At 40.2% G+C, this 24,716-nt stretch overlaps 1 protein-coding gene across 1 annotated transcript in view; it reads right to left on the reverse strand.

The window, feature by feature from the left end:
- Positions 1-1,056: 1,056 nt before the first annotated feature.
- The window catches only part of myt1b (myelin transcription factor 1b), a 61,439-nt gene continuing 37,779 nt past the window's right edge, over positions 1,057-24,716 (reverse strand). Inside the window, exons 6-22 of the mRNA XM_073823072.1 lie at positions 23,096-23,998; positions 20,667-20,801; positions 20,369-20,459; positions 19,198-19,317; positions 16,278-16,495; positions 15,869-16,059; positions 11,280-11,543; positions 11,031-11,185; positions 10,876-10,938; positions 10,593-10,661; positions 9,598-9,660; positions 8,909-8,992; positions 7,797-8,018; positions 6,295-6,386; positions 6,102-6,205; positions 5,877-6,020; positions 1,057-5,786 (exon numbers count right to left, since the gene is read on the reverse strand). Coding sequence (XP_073679173.1) covers positions 5,643-5,786; positions 5,877-6,020; positions 6,102-6,205; positions 6,295-6,386; positions 7,797-8,018; positions 8,909-8,992; positions 9,598-9,660; positions 10,593-10,661; positions 10,876-10,938; positions 11,031-11,185; positions 11,280-11,543; positions 15,869-16,059; positions 16,278-16,495; positions 19,198-19,317; positions 20,369-20,459; positions 20,667-20,801; positions 23,096-23,998 — 3,062 coding nt within the window. The 3' untranslated portion in view covers positions 1,057-5,642. The remainder of the gene's footprint in view (positions 5,787-5,876; positions 6,021-6,101; positions 6,206-6,294; positions 6,387-7,796; positions 8,019-8,908; positions 8,993-9,597; positions 9,661-10,592; positions 10,662-10,875; positions 10,939-11,030; positions 11,186-11,279; positions 11,544-15,868; positions 16,060-16,277; positions 16,496-19,197; positions 19,318-20,368; positions 20,460-20,666; positions 20,802-23,095; positions 23,999-24,716) is intronic.

Raw genomic sequence — 24,716 nt, forward strand, 5'->3', positions numbered from 1 at the left:
GTAATACTTTATTAAATATTATTATTTATTATTGAGTTTTCAACACAGATTATAGCAGAGCAACTACTGTATAACTGTATATCTCCATTTTGTCCAGCAAGACAAGTCGAAAAAACTTGTTAAGTTGGTGAACAGATCCAAAGATGCTTCGTTCAACGCCGCTCCGCTCCGAATCTTGTTCAGACTCCAAACACAGACTTGTCGACCTGACAGCTGCATACGGACAGTTCGCTCTACCGAAGGTAGGACACAACAGTGAACAAAATGCGTACACTACATGGTACAAGAACGCTTGGTTTACTAAAAAGAGTAATTCAAGCACAGATTAGTTCGCAAACAAAACACAAGTAGCGCATACAACTTTAAAATCCCTCATAGATCATTTGAGAATCAAGCAAGAGCACTCAAAGCACGGTTATTTGTATAGTTTTCTTCTTAGTCTTGTGTTTAACAATAGTTTTATTTCATTTTGGCGCAACTGGGTGTTGCTTCCAAACTGTGTATATAGATTCTTTCAAGTCAGATTTTTAATGCACTTCCCTAAATATATCTGTCAGATACTAGCTATGATTAGCAATGCAGATATTGTTTCATCCCAAAAACGAGTGTCGTAATTACACACCGTGTGGAGGTTTCAACTGAATCCTAAAGCTGATAAAGTATTGTTTTGAGTGTGGTAGTGTCTCTTTATCTCCAGCAGAGGTCAGAATGTAAAAAGCTTAGATTTGCAAATAATGGCACACTTCCATCTGTTTGTTGTCAGTCTATAAAAAGACTAATTTATAAGCCTAACAGACTGTAAAAATCTCTCATCACAGCTAGCACCATCATGATGCTGACAAAGATAAAATAAATGAAAGAAAATACTAGTCAATTGGGATACACTTCTTATTTTCTGAATTTCAAATTGATGAATCAACAGATGGAATGGTGCACTGACCAAAAATTGGAAAACAAAAAAAAATGTTTAGCTTGCGTTTGCATCCGAACGTTTGACTTTAACAAGCAAAAAACAAACACACAACATCACGTAGAAAGTGTATGTACTCAGAAAGGTCACATTATTGACTCTTTATTTATGTTTTCCATATATAACACTGAAATGAACGATACCTCCACAAAACAGACATTATTGTTTTCTTTTAACACTGATATCAATGAGCACAGGTACAAGGATACACAAACACGGTCACAATCCAAAACCAACTACACATTTTTCCAAAGTTACCTCGAATCACGCACAGCCATAGCTTGTCCTGCTCTACAGAAATAAAACCTCGGTAAGGAAACTACCACTGCTACAAAAGTGACTAAAACATGTAGTCTATCACTGTGAAAGTGCTTATCATTATTCTTTTTTTGGAAGTACAGTTTCTTTTTTTGTCATTTTCTAAAGGAGAATCATTTTGTGGCTACAAAATCACCAGTAAAAATAGCTGATCTCTGTAAAAAGGACGCAAGAGGACAAGCCTTGGCCGTGGGTTAAAATACAAGTTTTTTTTTGTTGTTTGTTTGTTTGTTTTTCGGCATTTACTTTTTAAGTATTCTTTAATACAACAACACTGTTCTTTATTACAAATGTACAGAATCCCATTGTTGTCAGAATAATGCCCTGTGCATAAATGCTTCATCTGTGATACGCTCCATGATTATTTCAGACTTTGATGAAATGACCCACCACACAATTTCATACCTGAATCAGAATCACAGTTTTGGGAAGAATAGTGTTACATATTGTGATTTATTTCATGTCGAACAATAAGCTGAACATCGATTTCGATACGATCCGCTCTTGGTGTTCACCACTTTGCTGAATTCCTATTACCTCTCCCCCCTCAAAACAAGGAAGGAAAGAAAAGAAGGAGAAAAAGTTGGCGTCCTGAGTGGGATTTGAACCCAGTCCTTAAATGTAAACACACCCTTTCCTGCAGCGAACAGAAGCGAGAAAAGGCACACATGAGAAAACCACAGAGCTGTAAGCTACAGTACCTACAGAATGAGGGCCGTTTTGGTTATATCAGCTTAATGGGACAAACAGTGCCTTCCGACTTGTTTAGCTGTTTTCGTTTCTCATGAAATGAGGGAGGAACCATTTTAATCGACCTACAATTGGCACAGGCCTCGGAAAGGTGCTAAAACGACCCTTATTTGGTTCCACGGAGGGAAGGGGGTTACATATGCTAACTTGCATTTGCAGATGCTACACTGCTCCAGAGAACATGCTACATTATTAGGCAGATTCAACACACTCGACCTCGCCGCGCAACATTCGTAGCTGCTCATCATCACCGACAGCAGGCGTTTAAGAAGCATGCATCGAGGAAGAATAATTCACACATGCTTTAGGCTATCTCACGTCAGCAGTAATAAGCAGATAGAAATGTTTCTCCCATTGTAATAAGACGATATGACATCTGTAGCGAGTATTCCCTCTACCCAGTTTAATAGAAGGAAAGACTAATGAAAACTCTGCCATTACAAATAGACAACATCTTCAGGATTGCTCTTAAAGCAAAGGAAACGCTGTGGAATTGAAATGCAACGCACACATCTTTCCCGCGGAAAGGTTACACAGAACGAGGCGATTGAGGCCGATCTGACATTCTGTGGAAATGGACAAAGATTTATGCAACTGGCGTCTCGTTTTCTCCATGTGCGAGGGCGCGCCAATGACAATCTCAGAGCTCAAACGCTCAAACCACACATCTTTTTTTCCGTTTTTGCTGAAGGCTAACAGATCTGATATCACACATCCGATTTTGGGCTTTTTTGTGTTGGCGACAAGGCGAAAAGATGTCGGTCAAAGGGCATTTGAAATTTCAGACAGGATACAGATTCACATCAAACAACGACGAACAAGTCAAAGACATTTGCGATATTTTATCCCAATTCAGTTGGTGCAATGAACAGTTGTCCCTTAGCCATTTGTACCTTTTTTCAAAATGAAAAACACACTCCCACACACTCGCACGCACATAAAGAAAAACCGTTTGGTCGAAAGGTCATTAGTTGGCATTCAAGATTTCTGAAAAGTGCACACATGTTCTGTCCATCACAATATTGCTCCCATAATAGCAAATGAACAACATGACCGCTGTGTACTATTTAACGAAACGACCAGCTGAATAGAGGCACAATGTCATTTCACAACTCGCCATTATGAGTCATACAGATTGCGATGATTGGCATTTTACACACGTATCTAAGTGTGGCGTGTCCCACCAGAACTGCACAACACCGTACAATATTAAAGACAGATCCACCGAGGAGAACTTTCAGCACAGTACAATGCGTCTAAACGATTACAGCCTAAGACTAATCTGTTAACCATTGTCCCATTAATGCGGCTGACATACATACAGAGGCCCAGCCAGAAAATAGGAAACTCTACAAACATCCTCGTATTCTTCGCTTTAGAAATGGACGTTTACATATTATAAAACACATCGTATCCTGCAACCACAGTAAACTGGGTCTGTCATTTTTTTTTTTATACTATTTAGTCTATGGATAGTAGTACTCACAGCTTTTGGAAAGATATTGTTTCTGTTTAGCTATTATAAGAGAAAAAGAGTTAACAATTACACTGTAAAAATATATGTATGTTTATATACTATATATAGTTTTTTTGTCTTCTTTTTTTGTCTTTTAAATACAGAATGAATATATCGTGTAGGTATGGCCATCACGGCAAAGGAATAAAGGCATCTGTAACAATCCCCACTTATGCCACGGTCACATGACCCGAGGGTAGTGTGGTTGCTGAATGGGCGGAGTCGGTAACGAAAGCACAGGTCAGTGGCACTTTGTGCATCGAAGAAATAAACATCTAGTATAAGGCTACACGGGTGTATGCTTGTCTGATACTAGTCGAGTAAGGACATTGTGGTTCAAGAGTTTCCGTCAGGATGGTTGGTGTACGTCTTCCGTGCCCCGCCGCAAAAACGACCGCTCGCTTCCCATGGTCCGACAAAGATAAGTTTAGCACAAGAAAAGCAAAAATAATCCATTTGCAATTCATTAGGATTGTTCAAGGGAAGGGAAACAGTTTTTGGCCACTACTGAGGAGGTAAAAGAAAAAAAAAAAACAAGTATAAGAGGATCCAGAGGAATGTCTTCTCCTGTCGAGACGGACGGGGTAAGAATCAAAGCTGTAGGTTCCACAGTACTGGAATTGCTTTTTTGTTCCTCTTTACATTCCTATGGGAAGTAATGCTGGTATAAGGAAAACCCTCGATAATCATCATATTTTATTCTGTAGTCCAAAACATGTTTTTTGTCTTTATTTTTATATCGCCAAAGGTTCTTCAAGACTACTAAGACTTCACAAACACACGGAGACGTTACAAAATAAATATACATTACAACCGTATCACAGTTCATAATTTCATCATAAATATTAAATAAATAATAAATAGAGATGATACTTCTCCTTCAGCTGTGTTGGAAATTCAACAAAAACAAAATAAACCAAAATAAGAGAAAGACAGAGAGAGATATACAGGTAGAGAAAGAAAGAAAATGTACAAAATTATCAAAACATTGTTGGTTAAAAATATTTGCACTTAAAAAATGTTTAAAAACTCTATCGTCAAACGAAAAGAAGTTATAAAAATTAGTGGTACATTTTTTCTTCTCTCTTTCCAAATATCGATGTGGCAAGTTCCTTGACACATCTTCATGACCTTTTATAAACAGAAGGGCTGTGAGTATTTAAATAGGTGAATTCGAATAAATAATACAGTTAAAGTTAAATTATAACAAAATATAAATAAATTACAGTAGTGTCTGGACAAGCTTCGGATAATTTATAGATCAGTGACGATCCAACATCTCGTCTGATGTTGAACGGACTGAAATGAAGTGCAACTCATTGTTCATATGTAAGAGATATGACTACGCTGGGTAAATATTCCTACAGTGTAAGTACTACAAATAAAGGAGAGCAAGCTAATGCTCCTGCCTGTAGCTCTAGAACAAAACAAACCAGGAAAGAAAAAATGGCTGCCGAGATAGTAGCGTTTCAACAGGTGAAATTTACAGAGTCAGCGGCATGGCACTGATAAGGTTGCGCACGCATTTTGCTCACTTTGTATGCAACATCCTCTCATTTCCTAAAACCCAAAAACGCTTCTTCGGGAAATGAAGGAAAGATGAGGAAATACTGCACATGACTGTTCTGCTGGGGGCTCACTTGTATTTGGAGCGTCACTTTTGTTGTTTCGGAGGAGCAGCGTTCTCACAAAAGAGTAAAAGACTCTCTTTTTCACCTAAAGCCTGGGCTGCACATCTTCTGGAGGTTCTACTCCAGCTTCTTCTTCTTCTCTCAAAACTTCTGAATGTAAAACAACAAAAACTGTAACGAAAATTAGGTTTGTGTCTCTCCTTTTCGCCATAAATAAAGGATTTGGTTCCATCTTCGCCTTCCAATCCAGCAGCTTTTGTGGATTTTGGTCCTCATAGTAATATATATTATATACCTCTTTTTGAACTCACAGAATGCTCCCTGGGATGAAGGTTTAGATTGTTGTTCAAAAAAACCTGAATGCCCTTTTTGTGTGTCATTTGTATGCTCTTCCCATGGCTCCACGTTTCTATTTCTCTTCCACGCTTCTGCTTCTCATCCTCTTCTTTTGGCTTAGTCAGACCTTAATGCCTTTCACCGCCTTGTTGATGGTCTCCAGAAGGGCCTTGTTCTCTGGGTTCTGGTAGCAGTCCTTATTGGTGTACATGTCGGTCAGGGTGCTCACGTAGCTCTCGAAATTCTGCTCTGTGATTGGCTCCTGCTGCAATGGAAAAGGGAAATCGGAACGGTGGTTTTAAAAAGGTGTGTCTAATTCATGTAGGAGACGAAAGTTTTGGTGAGTGTAACTCACCATGTGAGGCAAACGGATGTTGGCCAGACTCCGTATTAGAGCTTGACTGAGTCCAGACAGCTCCATAAACAATGCCTCGTTCTGTTCTTCAATCATCTTATTCTCCTGCTCGATGTTCTTCAGGTTCTTCTCCATGGATGTGATCTAAATCACAAAGAAATTGCTTAGTTCAACTTTCTTTGGTACATGTTCAAAAAACAATCTTCTTTTAGATGTGTGGCTAACCTGTGTTTGAAGGTTGACCATATCTGCCTCCATCTCATTGTTGGATTCATTGAGCTCGTTGATTTCTTTATTGAGTTGCTTGATGTCTTCGTCATTGTCCAGCACTGTAAAGAGAACGAAAAATGTTGTCACCTTATGTGTCCCACAAAATATGACAGAAGGTCAAATGTAAGAGAAATGTGGGATGTCTCACCGTCACTGGCTCTGAACTTAGTGCTGAGGTACTCTTCTCCAGGGAACTTGGCTTTCTTCTTGTTGAGGGAGGCTCTGGGGCAGCCTGAGAGACTGGGGCCAAACACAATCGATTCAGCATCAATCATCACAAAATGCAATAGCGCATTTGCTTCATGAGCAGTCCCATAATGACTCAGACTTTGCCAATACCCTTAAACCTAACAGCAGAGTGTGTAATTTCAGTCATATTAAAGGGATAGTTCACCCAAAAATGAAAACTCTTATCATCAGTTACTCACTCTCATGTCGTTCCAAACCCGTAAGACCTTTGGAATCTTCCGAACACAAATTAAGGTATTTTTGATGAAGTAAGGTAGTAAAGACATTGTTCAAATAGTCAAATCAGTGGTTCAACCTTAATATTATGAAGCCATGAGAATATTTTTTGTGTGCAAAGAAAACAAAAATAACGACTTTATTCAGCAATTTCTTCTCTTGTAGCTTCGTAACATTATTATTGAACCACTGATGTCACATGGACTATTTTAATGATGTCCTTACTACCTTTCTGGGTCTTGAATGTGGTAGTAGCATTGCTGTGGTTCAGAAAGCTCTCGGATTTCATCAAAATATCATTATTTGTGTTTCGAAGGTGAAGGTCTTACGGGTTTGGAACAACATGAAGGTGAGTAATTAATGACAAAATACAAAACACAGATTCTGACATATTTCTCTCTTCTTGAAAAACTAGTCCTGTTTGAATAGGTCTCCATTAAATTTTGCATTAATTTCACTAATGTGACGACACTTTTAGTTTGAAATTTCAAACTCACTCCACTGGTTGTTAAAGAAATACACCCAGAAATGAAAATGTAGTTATCATTTACTCACCCTTATGTCGTTCCAAACCTGTATGAGTTTCTTTCTTATGTTGAACATAACAGAAGATATTTTGAAGAAGGCTGGTAATCAAACAGTTGATGGTCCCTATAGTATTTATTTTTCAATGGGGACCAACAACAGTTTGGTTCTTCAAAAATGCTCAAAATATCTTATTTTGTTTTCAACATAAGAAAGAAACATATACAAGTTTGGAACTACATGAAGGTAAGTAAATGATGACAATTTTTTCATTTTAAATTCAAATATGTGTACAAGTTTCATTTAGCAGTCAAAACCATATTTGTGACCCTGGACCACAAAACTAGTCATAAAGGTAAATTTTTGGAAATGTATGCACTGAACACTGAATAAATCAGCTTTCCATTGTTGTATGGTTTGTTAGGATAGGACAATAATTGCCTGAGATACAAGGGTGCAAAAATCGCCTTTAAAGTTGTCCAAATGAAGTCCAAATGAAGAAATGTACAAAATATCTTCATGGAACATGATATTTACTTCATATCCTAATGATTTTTGGCATAAAAGAAAAATCAACAATTTTGAACCATACAATGTATTTTTGGCTATTGCCAAGTTTTGGTTTTGTCGTCCAGGGTGTCATGGTATCCAGTCAAGTACCTGCGGTGGGTGAGGAAGCTGCCGTTGGCATGTCCCGATCCGTCACATCCTGGTGTGGGACAGGTTGGGCCCTCTGTCTTAAACGCCTTCCATGAGAACGGAGACCCGTTCAACAAACCCTCCTTCTGCCGCCTGGCGGCCAACGGGCATCCGTATGCACTGCGGTGAGTGGCATACTTCCCACTAATGTGACCCAGGCTGTCACAACCCGGCACCGGGCATCTGTGAGAGAAAGAAAAAGATGATGATAAAGGAAATTAAACATGAGTTTGCTTAGAGATCGTGAGCATTTATCCCATCAGAAATATCACCTTGCTATTGACTTCAGTTACCATCTGTTTACTCTCTGTCTCACTCGAGACTCTATTCAGTTTTGTAAAGAGGGCCATATTTAGCTACATACTTTGCCCAACAGTGCCTGCGAATATTACAACATTCAAATAAACTGAAAAAAGACATTTTTACACATTGGGGAGCTTGAGTGCCGCCATATGCCGGCTGCTCATTGACTGGAGTGGAATCATGTGGATAAAAAGCTCCTACGCTTGGCAGTCGCAAAAAAACAAGAAGACAAAAACCCACACATTGCACTGCAGATGACTTACTAACAAAACCATGCGCAATATTTCAATACCCCATGAGCCATCTGTGCTGTAATATATTGTTCACAGTTTTTATTTCCTAGGCGCCTTTGTCTTCTTGCTTTTAGAAGTTGTACAATGGGATAAAACACACAAGGCCTTTCCCCAAAAGAACTTGAACATTACTAGCACTAGTTGGCCATGCGGGGCTCCATGCACTGACTCATAAGCTCATGTACGAGTGAGTTATTTGGAACATTGCCAAGGTGATATTTAACAAAGTAGAACACAAGCAGTATTTTGGGATCACAAGTGGTTCTAGATGGAAATGCTTGATTAAATCACTTCTGTTTGAATGAAGAGGGGGTTTCTAAACTGCTTTACACTGTTGTTAAATGACTGTGTGGTTGGACAAACCTGTTATCCAACATTTGATCATTCCATTACAATATTCCCGCCTAACTTCCCGTCTTTTTTTTACCGTACAGTAAGAAAAGGGGAAAAGCCTTTGGCTTTCTATGCAGTACGAACTTTAAGAGCTCGGAGTCCTCCTTGTCGTCCTTGATGGGAGTTGTTTTTATTCCACCTTTCTTGGCCCGTGGACACCCAGACAAACTGAAAATAGAGAGTACGCAGCTCATGATCAGAGGAGCTAGAAACTCAGAACAATAAGGATCGAGCACTGACCCAAAGCAATGCAGGAGAAACCAAGCATACACCATATCCTAACCAGGCCCGATGCAATGAGTTTCCAGCAATTTCATTTCACTAAAAGTGAAATGCTGCATGATGCAACAAAATCACAGCCAATCAAGATGTATTTGATATGTAATGGATGGTGAATTTAGGTAAATTGGGCACTTTTCCAAATTGACGGTGGTAGAAAGTGGCCAAATTTACCTGAATCTCTCAAAAGCTATGTTGAGTAGGAATTTGGACCAATGATAATTCAGTGTGGGTGGGGCTACTAAGCGCAACATGACGAACTAATATGCGAGACTTGGGATTTACTTATTGATGTCTCGTGCCTGGTTAGGAAACAGTGACCGCAGCAAGCTTTTAGTTAAACAGAGAAGTAAAAAATATTCAATAATGGGGACGGGTAATAAATGAAGTGTGGCATATATACATGTGTGTGTCTAGTATACAGCTGTCACTAAACTTCTCTGTCCTGTGTGAACTGATATGTATAAAGGGAGGGACAGTTCAATGGGCCATACCTTCTGTGAGACGCGTAGTTGCCAGTGATATGGCCTGAACCATCACATCCTGGAGTTGGACATCTGGGAAAGTCAAGTCAAACTTTAAATGTGATGGGTTATAAAACCTGAGATAAACTTGACCTAAAGCAGGGCCAATCTTTAAAAAAATGAGCTCTTACAGAATAAAATTAATATTTTATAATATTCTAATTTATAATGTATTCACCCCCATGTCATTCAAGATTCAGTGTTTCTTTCTTCAGTCAAAAAGAAATTAAGGTTTTCGAGGAAAGCATTCCAGAATTTCTCTCCATATAGGGGACTTCAATGGGAGCCAACGAGGTTAAGATCGAAATTGCAGTATCAGTGTGGCTTAAAAGGGCTCTACACAATCCCAGCTGAGGAATAAGGGTCTTATCTAGTGAAATGATCTGCCATTTTCTAAAAAAATAAAATGTATATACTTTTTAACCACAAATGCTCATCTTGCAGTAGCTCTTCGCTTATTCCTTGGCTGGGATTGTGTAGAGCAATTTGAAGCTGCATTGAAACTGCAATTTGGACCTTCAACCAAAAATGTGCGTCCCTGTCACTGGATCATAAGGTGCGTTTGCATATCTAGTCTCAGTATGACAGCCGCAGTGGATGGATAGGCTACCAAAACGCAAACTGGCAATTTGAAACAATGGCCTCAGCACCTGAAGGGTTAGGGATAGGGTGACCGGACAACTTGTTTTTTCCAAGAGTCACAATTCGTTGTTGATTAACTTAAAGTTGATGAAGGCGGGACAGGCGGAATCACGCTGATAGAAGTAGTCTCTCTCGCATTAACATTTTTGATGACATGGGGGTGAGTAAATGATCAGAAAATGTTATTTTGGAAGTGAACAAATCCTTTAAGTACTGTACTGTTTTTTTTAAAGAAAATATAAAGAAAAAAGTAAAAGCAGCATTTGGCTGAGCAGACCCAAGTGAACAAGAACAAGATAGAACAAGAAGTAGAGCAGACATACTTGAGTTCAGCTGTGTGTGCTGCCATGAGGGACCGAAGACTCTTATCAGCGAGAGGACACCCAGACAGGCTAAAAACGTTGAAAAGAAACAAGGGGGAAAAAGAGAGAAGGAGAAGATAAAGCGAAAGAACCCAGAACGTCCCAAGTGTAAAGTATAAAAAGCAAAGAGCAGGCGAGAGTTAAGCAAGAGAAAGATAACGTCTACGTGATGTCTTATTTTATTTGATGTTTCCCCTTTGAAGGCAAAATAAGGACAGAGAGGTGACCTCTGAACATTGTGTACCTGCGATGGGATGCATAGTTTCCGGTAATATGTCCGCTGCCGTCACAGCCAGGAGTGGGACACCTGCAAGGGACAAACACAAAAGCCTGACTGAGTGAAACGATTCCATTGTGCTGAATATCAATTTGTGCACATGCAAATTAGATGTGACTTACAGTAGGAGCTCTTTCTTGGTGTCCTTGGGCTGGAACCTGACCTTAAAGTTTGGGGTTGTGACCTCTCCGGGGTACTTCCTGTCCTCAAGGCTGTCCTGCATCATGTCGCAATCCTCAGGGTCGGAGGAGGCAAATGACTGGGTGCTGTGGTCCATCTGTGTGAAGATACAATGAGTATTATGCTGGTTTGCACAACAATAGATAGATCAAGGCTCATTGAAATGAAACAGGAAATGCAATTGGTCATACCTCTTCTAGCTCCTCTTCTCTCTGTCGATTGGGTTTAGTGTAGTCCAGAGGCCCCTCCCACTCCTCTTGTTTGTAGGTGTGTAAAGAGTGGGGCGAGATACTGCTGTTGCCATGGTGAAGAGATGTGGATGATGATGAAGATGATGAAGACAGATCAGGGGAACGCACTTCAGGGCTGGCGCAAGACATGCCCACTTCTCTCTTTAAGGGCTTCTTCATGCTTAGGTCCAAGGTGCCATTCTCATCAACCTCAATTTCCATACTCTACAACAGGAAAAATACAATCATTTATAATTAATAACTAAGTTTGTGATGATGATTAATAAACATATAATTTGCTTTGTGGTTGCTAATGTGTTGTGTGTGTTTGTAAACGTGGTGGGTGTTTATAGGGTGTTGTGGGTATTTGTACATGCTGTGTGTGTTTATAGGGTGTTGTGGGTGTTTGTAAATGTGGTGGGTATTTATAGGGTGTTGTGGGTGTTTGTACATGCGGTGTGTGTTTGTAGGGTGTTGTGTGTGTTTGTAAATGTGGTGGGTATTTATAGGGTGTTGTGGGTGTTTGTAAATGTGGTGGGTGTTTATAGGGTGTTGTGGGTGTTTGTAAATGTGGTGGGTATTTATAGGGTGTTGTGGGTGTTTGTAAATGTGGTGGGTATTTATAGGGTGTTGTGGGTGTTTGTAAATGTGGTGGGTATTTATAGGGTGTTGTGGGTGTTTGTAAATGTGGTGGGTATTTATAGGGTGTTGTGTGTGTTTGTAAATGTGGTGGGTATTTATAGGGTGTTGTGGGTGTTTGTAAATGTGGTGGGTGTTTATAGGGTGTTGTGGGTGTTTGTAAATGTGGTGGGTATTTATAGGGTGTTGTGGGTGTTTGTAAATGTGGTGGGTATTTATAGGGTGTTGTGGGTGTTTGTAAATGTGGTGGGTATTTATAGGGTGTTGTGGGTGTTTGTAAATGTGGTGGGTGTTTATAGGGTGTTGTGGGTGTTTGTAAATGTGGTGGGTATTTATAGGGTGTTGTGGGTGTTTGTAAATGTGGTGGGTATTTATAGGGTGTTGTGGGTGTTTGTAAATGTGGTGGGTATTTATAGGGTGTTGTGGGTGTTTGTAAATGTGGTGGGTGTTTATAGGGTGTTGTGGGTGTTTGTACATGCGGTGTGTGTTTGTAGGGTGTTGTGTGTGTAAATGTGGTGGGTATTTATAGGGTGTTGTGGGTATTTGTACATGCGGTGTGTGTTTGTAGGGTGTTGTGTGTGTTTGTAAATGTGGTGGGTATTTATAGGGTGTTGTGGGTGTTTGTAAATGTGGTGGGTATTTATAGGGTGTTGTGGGTGTTTGTAAATGTGGTGGGTATTTATAGGGTGTTGTGGGTGTTTGTAAATGTGGTGGGTGTTTATAGGGTGTTGTGGGTGTTTGTAAATGTGGTGGGTGTTTATAGGGTGTTGTGGGTGTTTGTACATGCGGTGTGTGTTTGTAGGGTGTTGTGTGTGTTTGTAAATGTGGTGGGTATTTATAGGGTGTTGTGGGTGTTTGTACATGCGGTGTGTGTTTGTAGGGTGTTGTGTGTGTTTGTAAATGTGGTGGGTGTTTATAGGGTGTTGTGGGTGTTTGTACATGCGGTGTGTGTTTGTAGGGTGTTGTGTGTGTTTGTAAATGTGGTGGGTATTTATAGGGTGTTGTGGGTGTTTGTACATGCGGTGTGTGTTTATAGGGTGTTTGTAAACGTGGTGGGTGTTTATAGGGTGTTGTGGGTGTTTGTACATGCGGTGTGTGTTTATAGGGTGTTGTGGGTGTTTGTAAATGTGGTGGGTATTTATAGGGTTTTGTGGGTGTTTGTACATGCGGTGTGTTTGTAGGGTATTGTAAGTGTTTGTAAATGTGGTAGGTGTTTTTTGGGTGCTGTGGCTGTTTCTAAATAATGTGGGTATTTGTAATTATAGTGGGTGATTGTATGGTGTTTAGAAATGTGGTGGGTGTTTGTAGGGTGTTGTGAGTGTATGTAAATGGAGTGAGTGTTTATAATGTATTGTGGGCATTTGTAAATGGAAGTGGGTGTTTGTAGGGTGTTTATAAATGCAGTGGGTGTTTGTATGGTGTTTAGAAATGATGTGGGTGTTTGTAGGGTGTTGTGGGTGTATGTAAATAGAGTAAGTGTTTAAAAGGTGTTGTGAGGGTTTTTAAATGAGGTGGATGTTTGTGGGGTGTTTATAAATGCAGTGAGTGTTTGTAAATACAGTTGGTGTTTGTGGGATGTTGTGGATGTTTGTAAATGGGGTAAGTGTTTGTAGGGTGTTTATAAATGCGGTGAGTGTAGGGTGTTGTGTGTTTGTAAATACAGTGAATATGGGGTGTTGTGAGTGTTTGTAAATGGGATAAGTGTTTGTAGGGCGTTTATAAATGCGGTGGGTGTTTGTAGGGTGTTGTGGGTTTATGTTATGCAATAGGAACTTGTAGGGTGTTGTGGGTGTTTGTAAATGGGGTAAGTGTTTGTAGGCATTTCTAAATGCTGTGTTTATTTGTAGGGTGTTGTGGGTGTATGTTATGCAATAGGAGCTTGTAGCGTGCTGTGGCTGTTTAAATGCGGTGGGTGTTTGTGGGTATTTGTAAATGTGGTGGGTGTTTTCAAATGCGTTTTTAGGGTGTTGTGTGTGTTTGTAAATGTGGTGGATTTTGTGGGTGTTTGTAAATACGGTGTGTGTTTGTAGGGTGTTGTGGGTGTTTGTAAATGAGGTGGGTATTTGTAAAAATGGTGGGTGTTTGTAGGGTGTTTTATAAATGCAGTGGGTGTTTGTAGGGTGTTTATAAATGCAGCGGGTGTTTGTAGGGTGTCTACTTTGCCAAGGCAGTGCAATGCTGTTGCTTAGGAAAGTAACATTATGCACTAAAATCTGAGTAAAACAAACAAACAAACAAACAAACAAACAAACAAACAAACAAACAAACACAGAATAAAGCTTAACAACAAAGTACACATTTGAAAACACACGTTCATTACATATGTTCCTATTGTTTGTAGATGGATGAAGCATAGATTAGTGCTACAGGCATGTTTACATATTTGTGTGCATAAATATGAAGTTAAAGATGTGCGCGCACAGTAGGCACTGATCCCAGAGCAGTCCCAGTCTGATTAGCGTTGAGCCACTGGGCCTTTCTGCCCATTAATCTTCCCCTTTTATCCCCTTCTGCTAAAAACATGTCAGGAAATCGAAAAATGATGAAGTAGTCACTCCCTGGGCTGAGGAGAAAGCTTTTTTAAAAAATCACAATATCGAGGACAGAGCTTCTCCAATTACAGTATAGATCCCAGAGTTCTCAGACAGAGGAGGGGGTGAAAGGCTGATAGATTGTATTTTTGGGTGTGCAAAGAGACAAGGAAAGAAACGAAAGAAAAAAAGGGACAGGAAATTGAGGGAATGAGAGAGAGATGCCCTCATTTGCATTAACCATGGAAATATTGAATAAAAGAACATGGAGCACCTGGTCCTGCCCTATCTAGGGAGCTCACTATCAACTTAATGCAATAACAACATGAAGAGGAGACAAGGATGAAACGAACGGAGGGACAGATGAAAGAGAGGCGAGATGACGCAATAAGATCCCAACAGCAAGCAAACGCATTCTCGCTAACGCAACGTTCATCTGATACAAACCCTGCTCAAGATCAATCACACATAGAGACAGACTTTCTTCAATCGATGGATGCTAACCATTATAAACCGCTCTTATCAACTATTATACATCTACACATGGTGTGACATTGTTGTAGAAGCTAGTTTGAAACTGTAGCCTGCTAAGCTACTCATAATTTAAAGTAGTTAAGCCATAAAGTAGATCAGAGTAAATCAGAGCAGCATTCATCTGGCACAATAGAAACAATAAGGATCTTAATTAGGGTGCCAGCATCACACTTGAACACATACTAAACTAAATGTAGCTAATAAGACTAGAAAACATCCTAATTTGAATAAATGAATCTGCATGAAACTACATTTTATTTCACTACAAAAAGACATAAAATTCTTAGGGACTTCTGAGAACACTGTTGATCAAAGACTCAGATCAAAAGATGAATTTGTGATTTCTTTTTTTTTTTTAGTCAGTTTATTGCAATGGAATGAAAATGAATCCAAATGAACAAAATTGCTAAAATGACTTCCTAATGCTACTTTTGCCTCAGCTACTTTGTGTTTTGTCAAAGCTACCCAACACTTGTCTGAAGAATTAGCTTGTGAGCTAATAGCTGCTCTATTATCAAAACAGCTAAACTACTAAAACTTAGTTATCCTAGTAAACAACAGAAGTTTCAGTAGAAGTAAACTGTATCCTATTACATACGTCATATGCTGAAACACCACTCTCTCGTGAACGTGCGTCTGACTGTTAAAATTAAAGTTTAAATATGGATATGTTTAGCTTTGCTTCAGAATGCCATTATTAACCCCCTGGAGCCATGTGGAGTACGTTTTATGATGGATGAATGCACTTTTTTGGCTTCAAAATCTCGACCCCCATTCACTGCCATTATAAATCTTGGAAGAGCCTGGACATTTTTTTTTAAATACATCTCTGATAAGGTTCTGTACCTTATCTTGGTGTCTAATGCTAAGGTTCTCTGGTCTCTCCCAGCAGCGCGTGGACAGGTTTAGGATCGCAGTGGCGGCCATGTGGGCGGCTTCGGCATCATGGGAATAATCATAGCCACTGGAGGAGCTTTTTCCATAACCACCGTGCAAGCTGGGACTTGGGGGGGAGGCCCTGGGGAATGGAGGTTTGGCTATGGGGAAAAGAGAACATTACGCTAGTTAATAGTAAAGACTTGATCCTTTCATTGAAGAGCACTCTACCCAAACTCACTTAAGTGCTAACCTCGATGTACGACAATAAAGTATCTTGAACCTTAGCCGTACTATTCACACACCATTTACACACATCTCTGCGCTGCAAGGAGTGTATTATACATAACGTTCATAAACCGTGACTAATCCTGCTCACATTTGAAGGCTTTGGGTGAAGTTTCGCTGGTGGTGTGCATCTTTGGGGCGAGCATGCGCTTGCCGAACACCTGCACGTCGAAGCTTGCATAATCGAAGGACACCTTGGAGTACTTCTCCAGCTCCTTTGCCAGATTAGCGCGTGGCGTAGCGGGGACGAGGCTGGGCCTGTAGCTGCCGTGTGGAGGAATCTCCAACTGCTTCACAAAACACATGGGCCTGAAAAAAATTGAAAGTGTGTGTGAGAGAGAGAGAGAGAGAGGGAGAGAGAGAGAGAGAGAGAGAGAGAGAGAGAGAGAGAAAGTTCAATCATTTTTTTTCCTCCACAAAAGAATCAATATCCCTGCAGTGAAGAAAAAAGAAGCATAAAAGGATAAGTGTAAGTGAGCATAAAAGATCAAGAGTGAAAGAGTGGGCTGGAATTAGACAGCAGAAGAGAAGCGGAATTGAAAGACTGACAATGAGCCAAAGATACAGCGAAAAAGAAAAAGGAAGGAAAAGTCCCACAGATAAATAGCCGGTAAAAGAGTAAATGGGAGAGGGAGAGAGAGCGAGAAAGAGAGGTTTTAAAGCAGGGTGACTGAAGGAGAAGAGGATTAAATAGTGTCTTATCAGCACTGAGCACATTAGCATATCGTATAGCATGGAATTGAAGCCCTAAAACCGACTCCTTTTCCTGAAGAACCGTGAGCCCTTGCGGCCCTTTCTCTGTTCTGAAGAAAAACTCTGAAAAGACATTTGCCGTGCTCCAGAAACTAGTCAGCTGCCTACTGAGGCGGCATTTTAAGGCATCATAGATGCTCCCGATGCCAATGCTGTTTAAAAACCTAACCAGCTTCCTAATATGTCACATTTTAACAAAATTCTAAGGCAGCGGTGCATGTGTCCTTCACAGAGAAGGCAATCCCAGAACAAATGAGTGTTGTGAAGGTTATTTCGGAAATGTAGGTTACAGATTGATGCAAACTGATGATATTCACAGCGTTAAACTACTTGGCACAAGCTGATTGGTTCATGTTGTATATGCAGCCAATAAGCTTGCTGATTTACATTTAAATGGCTGGTCCCCACCAAGCTTTCAGAGTTCCTCTGAAACCTTTCACCTCCCCAGCTCCACCTTTATAGACCTGCTACGTATTATTATATATGCTACTTGTGCAGCAGCAGTATGTCTTAAATACTTACAGAACTGCATCTGCATCTGTATTGGTAGTAGCAAGTCTACCCACTTGATTTGCATAATCAACAACAACAGCAATAACCAACAGCAGCAGCAGTTCAGCAACGCAGCATATCTGTTACGCCAAGACCGTATACATTAAAATGTTAGTTCACCCAAAAATGAAAATTAGCCTATTATTTTCTCACCCTCCAGGCATCCTAGGTGTATATGACTTCCTTCATTCAGACGAATCCAATCAGAGTAATATTAATTGTTCTAGTTCTCCCAAGCATTATCATGGCAGTGGGTGGGTGTTTCTCTTCAAGATTCCAAACAAGTGCATCCATCCATGATATAAAGTCGTACACGGAAGCAGATTCGGGCAGATGACGTTGGCATTGCGCATGTGATTATTATGTTTTATATATGGATATTTTTCTTACAAAAACGCATTGATTCATGACAGGAGACCTTTATTCACCCCCCTCCCAGAGCTGTGTGAGAGACTTTTTTTATTATAGATGGATGCACTTTATTGGACTTGTTTTAGACTAATGAAGAGAAACACCCACCCACTGCTTGGGAGAGCCAGAACAATTTTAAATATAACTGGATTCGTTTGAAAGAAGGAAGTCATATACCCCTAGGATGCCTGCAGGGTGAGTAAATAATGTGCTAATTTTCATTTTTGGGTAAACTAACCCTTTAATAGATAGAAAATTTAAAGCACAGCCACCACAATATCGAACTTTTGATTTACTTTGAGATCGTTCTAAGGTTAAATACAGATTTATTCAAGTAGGTAGAAACTGGTCTTGCAATCCAAAAGTGACTTTCCTTGAAAGGGACTTCATTGCAAGTTGAATCTGCAGTGCGGAGTGCTGCTTATGTAGAGCGTTCTAAATGCTTTAGTGAGGGTTAGAATGTTGTTTTAGAAGTAGGCAGTAGGCGGCTTGCTAGGTTTTAGAAAGTAGCTAAAGAATGCTAGCACGTGGGTGTGCGTGTCATTGCGGACTATGACACTGTGTTCTGTATTTAACATCATTAACGGATTTCAGGCGCGAACCAGACGCGGTTTGAAGGAAAACATGCACGCACACACCTACGTGTGTTATGATCTGCGTGACAATGGCATGTAAAGTATATTAGCCTCTGCTTCCTGTCTCTTCATTAGTCAGTGCATCCCATTAGCAGGGGTGGCATGCGGAGCCGTCAAAGGTCTCTCTGGTGACTTCTCATTGTCGACATCTTCCCTTAATGGGCTTTCTCAGTGAACTGACGCTCATTTAAATCAGAATAACACTAATAAGAGAGGACTGCTTATTATTTTCATAATCCGCATTGCTTTGTCTGACCACAGACATGCTTCCTGAAGGAAAGTAATTATTTTTCCAATACTCCATGCCCTGTAAGTCCCATAATTAGCTTATCAGTGGCATAATTAGACTAGCAGGTTTGAGGCCCGATCCCAGCATGAAATGGCAGGCTGTGCTCTATTAGAAGGGCAAAGGAAAAGGAGGACCAACATTCCGAAACGCCTGACCAATCGTGCTGTGGTAAGTGAGTTCAGTCCTGCAGTGACTGACAGCTGTGCTAACCAACCACAGCAGGTACGTTTGACGGACACATACTGCTGACATAGAAGCTGAAGGACAGGAGGAGACCGAACACGGGGTAAGTTTGCTGTTGCTGGGAAAAACAGGAATAAACGCTGATGTTTTCACTTCATGGGTTGTTTCATTTAGGGTTTAGGGCTCACCTGAGAACACGGTCAGAGTTTGGGCTGCCCTTCATGTGCTCGACCATGGGCTGGGGCAGGTGTTGCTTGTCGTGACTCTTCGAGAGCTTTTCGGCAGCAGCGATGGGACATCCGGACAAACTGAAAGAGGAGGAAACATTGTGAGAAAAATGCAAGACACTATTAAAAATAAGGCTTCTTTACATTCTTGAAACATTTCTATTAGGGCTGTCAGTTTAACGCGTAAACTTAATTAAATAGTTATGAAAAATAACGCGATTCAAATATTTTAACACAGTTAACGCACTGGCCCCGCCCCCAGACCTGTACGTCATCTTATATTTCATGTAGTTGACTGTTGACAAATATGATGCAGGGCAACAACTCTACAAATGCAGTTATGCCCTAAAATTCAAGATATTGGTGCACAAAATGCCCCCGAATGAGTTTATGTCTCATATTTATATCATATTATAAGCCATTTCACACAAGAATGTTACGAGTTTAAATATGATTTTATACAACAGTTTAATATCAAAAGTTGATATTGTGTTCTATTTTAAACACAATATTATGTTTTTGCTCAATTTTGCAGAGAACATATTATCTTTAAAGCCATAGAAGAATTGTTGCGCGTTTTTAGATTTGAAATGAATTGCGCGTTTTAAACGATTCGTGTGAATCAATGATTCAAAAGCCCATTCATAAACATATTTACTTCATGAATCAGCCGTTTGAAAGAATCGAATGAATGACTCATAAAGACATGTACCGTTATAGTTTATGTTAGGCTGTTGTAGCCTAAATGTTTATGTATAATACATTTTACGTTAAATAAAATAAAATATTTATTTCTAAAGCTACTATTTGTAAAGTCTACTTGATACTTTCTCATTTAACACAAAAATAGCTTTAAATAATCTTTCGTAGGTATTTTCACAGTCAAATTATTATAATTCGATTAATTAATCGACACATCGACTGACAGCCTTAATTTTCAATCAAAAGGCTCCTTATAGTGGGACAGAAAGGTTGTTTGGGGAATCCACAATGGTTCTTCTATAGATGGTCCTTTTGGAACCTTTACTTTTAAGAGTGTACTAATGTGAACCAAATGTACCAAGAAAGTACATTCAGGATCTATCATGTGGCCACCAAAAGGAAAACCATCCCAAAAAAGAAGACTCCGTACCTGCGGTGTGTGTTGCGATTGCTGTTGACGTGACCCTGACCAGTGCAGCCCGGCGTTGGGCACTTCAAGACGTTCTCGTGCATGGCCAAAACTGTGATCAACCAATCAGAGCACAAAAAGGAAAAAGTCAGCCAGTGAAAGAACTTCTTGACCCCAAAAAACGAATTCTACCACCATCAATTGTGAACTAAGAGATGACAGGAAAAGGACATGCACAATACTAAAGTACTGAGTTTTGTCTTTTCTGCTGCAGATTATGACAATCAAAAGATGTGTCTGTAGTTTGATGTTGACTCACTCTCTGGAGGGATCCGATCTTTGTGTGGGCAGCCTGACAGACTGCGGTGGTGGGGATAAAGTCCTGTCACGTGACCCGTTCCATCACACCCAGGGGTTGGGCATTTGATCTCTCGCTTCTCTGATCTAGAACTCTCTGTGGGCAGCAAAACACCTGTCAGTCAAACCTTATCTGAAGACATTATCACTTCTGTCAGGACAGAAACGTACAAAAGACGGGCATATTACCACATGCATTACGCATAAACACGCTCTCCGGTTTCATGCTCTCTGGAAGTTGTTAAAGTTGTCTCTGGACCCATGAGAGGGCACATTTGTGGTGATAATTGCGGTCATTATGCGTGCGGGCAGGTGGATGTTTTCATACCGGATTATTATCTTCAGTAAGGGTGCGCTGGGGTTTATTGGACTATCTACTGAAAAATGAAGCTCATTAAACAGACTTTACCATTGGCAAAGCACATCTCCTTATTATACAGGAGGAGAGAGTGAAGAAGTATGTGGAGTCCGAGGTAAATGAACGAAGGTGCGAGGACAAAGGCAAAAGCGAAAAACATGAAGAACAGACGGGAGAGAGAGAGAGAGAGAAAAAAGGAAAAGGAGAGAAAGTGAGAGACGTAGAGAGAGAAAGAGCTTGCATGTGCGCTCCAGTGGCTCCTTAATTAAATGTTGAAATGTTAACGAGACATGCACCTCCTAATTAAAACTGGTCGGAGCGTGAGGAGGCCAGTTATAGAGGGGGTGTGGAGCCCTACCGAGCGCTCGGCTGAATCCAGCGCCACACGGACCGGGCACGGTGCCAAACGAGAGCAGAACAACACCACAAACAAAACCAATAAACAAATAAACACGTGCCAAACCAATCTAATTACACACACCCTCTCTCCCCTTCAACTCTCTCTCTCTTTCTAAGTGCTTCAGTAATTATAGACTAAGGCTGGAGTTTATCTATGGAAACCAATTCATTTGACCCATTTATACTCTCCAGATTGCTTCCCCCATTATTAATCTTGCAGTTCTATGCCTGAGCGAGAGCTTGCCATTTTAATCTTCTTTCTGATTAATCATGTGTGGGTGTTTATTTATGAGAATTTGTTGATATTTGAGCACTTGTGTAGGGTGTGTTGAAAAATGCATATGTGCAAAGTTTAAATAGCACTCTGAGTGCACTTACGAAATGGTTTCTCGCATTAGTGTGTGTATATATTCATCCCTCAAACACAAGCAGAAAGATTTTCTGTACACAAAATGAGTAAAGTGTAAATTTTCACAAGGATGCAATAGTGTTGTGCAAAATCTTTATATAGCTTTTCAATTTAAAAAAAGTTTTAATATATGTATGGTAGGAAATTTACAAAATATCTTCAGGGAACATGATCTTTACCTAATATTCTAAAAGAAAGCATAAAAGAAAAAAATATAATTTTGTCCCATACAATGTATTTTTGGCTATTGCTAAAAATATACCCATGTGACTTAAAGGAACACTCCACTTTTTTTGGAAATAGGCTCATTCTCCAACTCCTCCCGAGTTAATAAGTTGAGTTTTACCGTTTTGAAATCCATTCAGCCGTTCTCCTGTTCTGGCGATAACACTTTTAGCATAGCTTAGCATAGATCATTGAATCCTAATTAGACCAATAGCATCACGTTTAAAAATGACCAACGAGTTTCGTGTTTGTCCTACATGACTCTTCTGTAGTTGTAATACTGTACTAATACCGGCGGAAAATGTAAAGCTGCGATTTTCTAAAGAAATAAGAACAAGATTAGGAACTACACTCCCATTCCGGCGTAATAGTCAAGGAAGTTTGCTGCCATAACATGGCCGAAGCAGGCGCAATAATATCACGCAGCACCTGAAATTAGTTAGTAGGTTTATTAGTAGTTTAGCATTTCCACATGCGCTGCGTGATATTACTGCGCCTGCTTCGGCCATGTTACAGCAGTAAACTTCCTTAACAATTACACCGGAATGGAAGTGTAGTTCCTAATCTTATGGGCCTAGAAAATCACAGCTTTGCATTTCGCCGGTATTAGTACACGATATAACTACAGAAGAGTCAAGTTTTAAATAGGACAAACACGAAACTCGTTGGTCATTTTTGAATGCGATGCTATTGGTCTAATAGGATTCAATGATCTATGCTAAGCTATGCTAAAAGTGATATCGCCAGAACAGGAGAACGGCTGAATGGATTTCAAAACGGTAAAACTCAACTTATTAACTCGGGGAGAGTTGGAGAATGAGCCTATTTCCAAAAAAGTTGCATTGCTACAACAGTTTGCATAAGAATGGTTTTAGACCATTAGATGTGAAGACTACGTAAAAACTGTACAAACATTATTAAAACTGTTGCATCATTTGAATTTTAAGAAAAATCTACACTGAAATTATACAGGGGTTGGTGTCAACGACAAAAATCTGACCTTTTCCGAAGCAGCTCTTGCGGATATGTTCCATGTGTTTGACAGGCCGGTCATCAAGAGGAAAGAAGCGGTGGTGTTCGGGAATGCGGCTGAGCTCACGATGAGCTTTAACCTGTTGAGCTTTTAAAGCTATGGCCTGCTCCAGCAGCCCCAAGTTCCCCCGCATTATGTCGAACATCTCTGACTCATCCGCCACCGTTGATCGTTGAGACAAGCTGTCGTCATCCCCATCATCGTCGTTACCGTCCACGTCGGCATCCCTCTCGGACTCCTCAGACTGCACTTCGATAACCACAGGAGATGCTGTGGTGGCCTTAATAGAGCTGTAGCTTGCTGGCAAAGTAAGTTTGTGGGAAACGTAATCTTCCCTTACGTGGGATCCCTGAGTGGCAGTGATAACCGAAGGGGTGGTTTCTCTCTCCCCTTCATCTTCAGACTTAACTTCATTGTATGCCTCTTCTCTTTTAATCTCAGACCTCAGCACCTCTTCATCATCATCTTCTTCCTCTTCTTCATCTTCAGTCTCTTGTGTCTCCATCTCCTCAGTAAAATACTGGTGGTCTGATTCCTTCTGGCTCTCAGTGTGCATGTCCTCTTCTTCATCTTTAATCTCACCTTTCATCACTCCATTCACTTGAGACACTAGAACTTCAATTTGGTTGGTTTCCTCTGTTTCATTTCCTGCGTTCTCTTCTTCATCTGGTTCCCTAAAAGGGCTTTTATCTTGTGTTTCCACTGTGATAGACTGTTGTTGTTGTTGTTGTTGGGGTGACATGGCACCGTTGTTGTGGTTGTTGAGGTGGGTCATTGAGTTGGCCACTATGTGCTGATAGTTTGAGAGATCCTCAGAGGATGAGAGCTTGGGCTTTTCTGTGCTGGATGCCTCAACGATGATACACTCCTCTGTGTGAGAGATGAAAATGTTAAATGTGTAATTTTCAAAGGATATGTTCACATTGTCAAAGGTTTGATGTCACTTGGACTACTTTGCCAATGTCTTTACTACCATTCTGGGCCTTGAATGTGTCAGTTGTGGTGCTGTCTATGCAGGGTCAGAAAGCTCTCGGATTTTATTTAAAAATATCTCAATTTGTGTTCTGAAGATGAACGAAGGTCTTATGGGTTTGAAACATCATGAGGGTGAGTAATTATGACAGAAATTTTATTTTTGGGTCCTCATGTCATTCTAAACCAACACGACTTTCTTCTATGGAACATAAAAAAAGATAGTGTTATTCATCCATATAATGAAAATCAGTGGGGTCCAATGTTGATTTTCATTGCGTGTACAAAAAAACAGACATTTTTCAAGATATCTTCTGTATTTTGGACTTCAATGAGGTTGAAGGTCCAAAATACAGTTCAATACAGCTTCAAAGGGGTCTACAAGGATCCCAGCTGAGGAATAAGGGTCTTATCTAGCAAAATGATTGGTCATTTTATGAAATAAAATTAAAATGTATATACTTTTTAATCACAAATGCTCATCTTGTGCCAGCTCTGCAATGCATATGCATAATGCTTCACGCATTAAGTAATCAAGTTGGAAAGGTCCTGTGCAGTTAGGGTTGCAAAGGGGTAGAAAATTTCCGGAAACTTTCCAAAAATCCCAGGAAGATTC

This window comes from Garra rufa, chromosome 18 (genome assembly GCF_049309525.1).
Source record: "Garra rufa chromosome 18, GarRuf1.0, whole genome shotgun sequence".
In the NCBI taxonomy this organism is placed as follows: domain Eukaryota; kingdom Metazoa; phylum Chordata; class Actinopteri; order Cypriniformes; family Cyprinidae; genus Garra; species Garra rufa.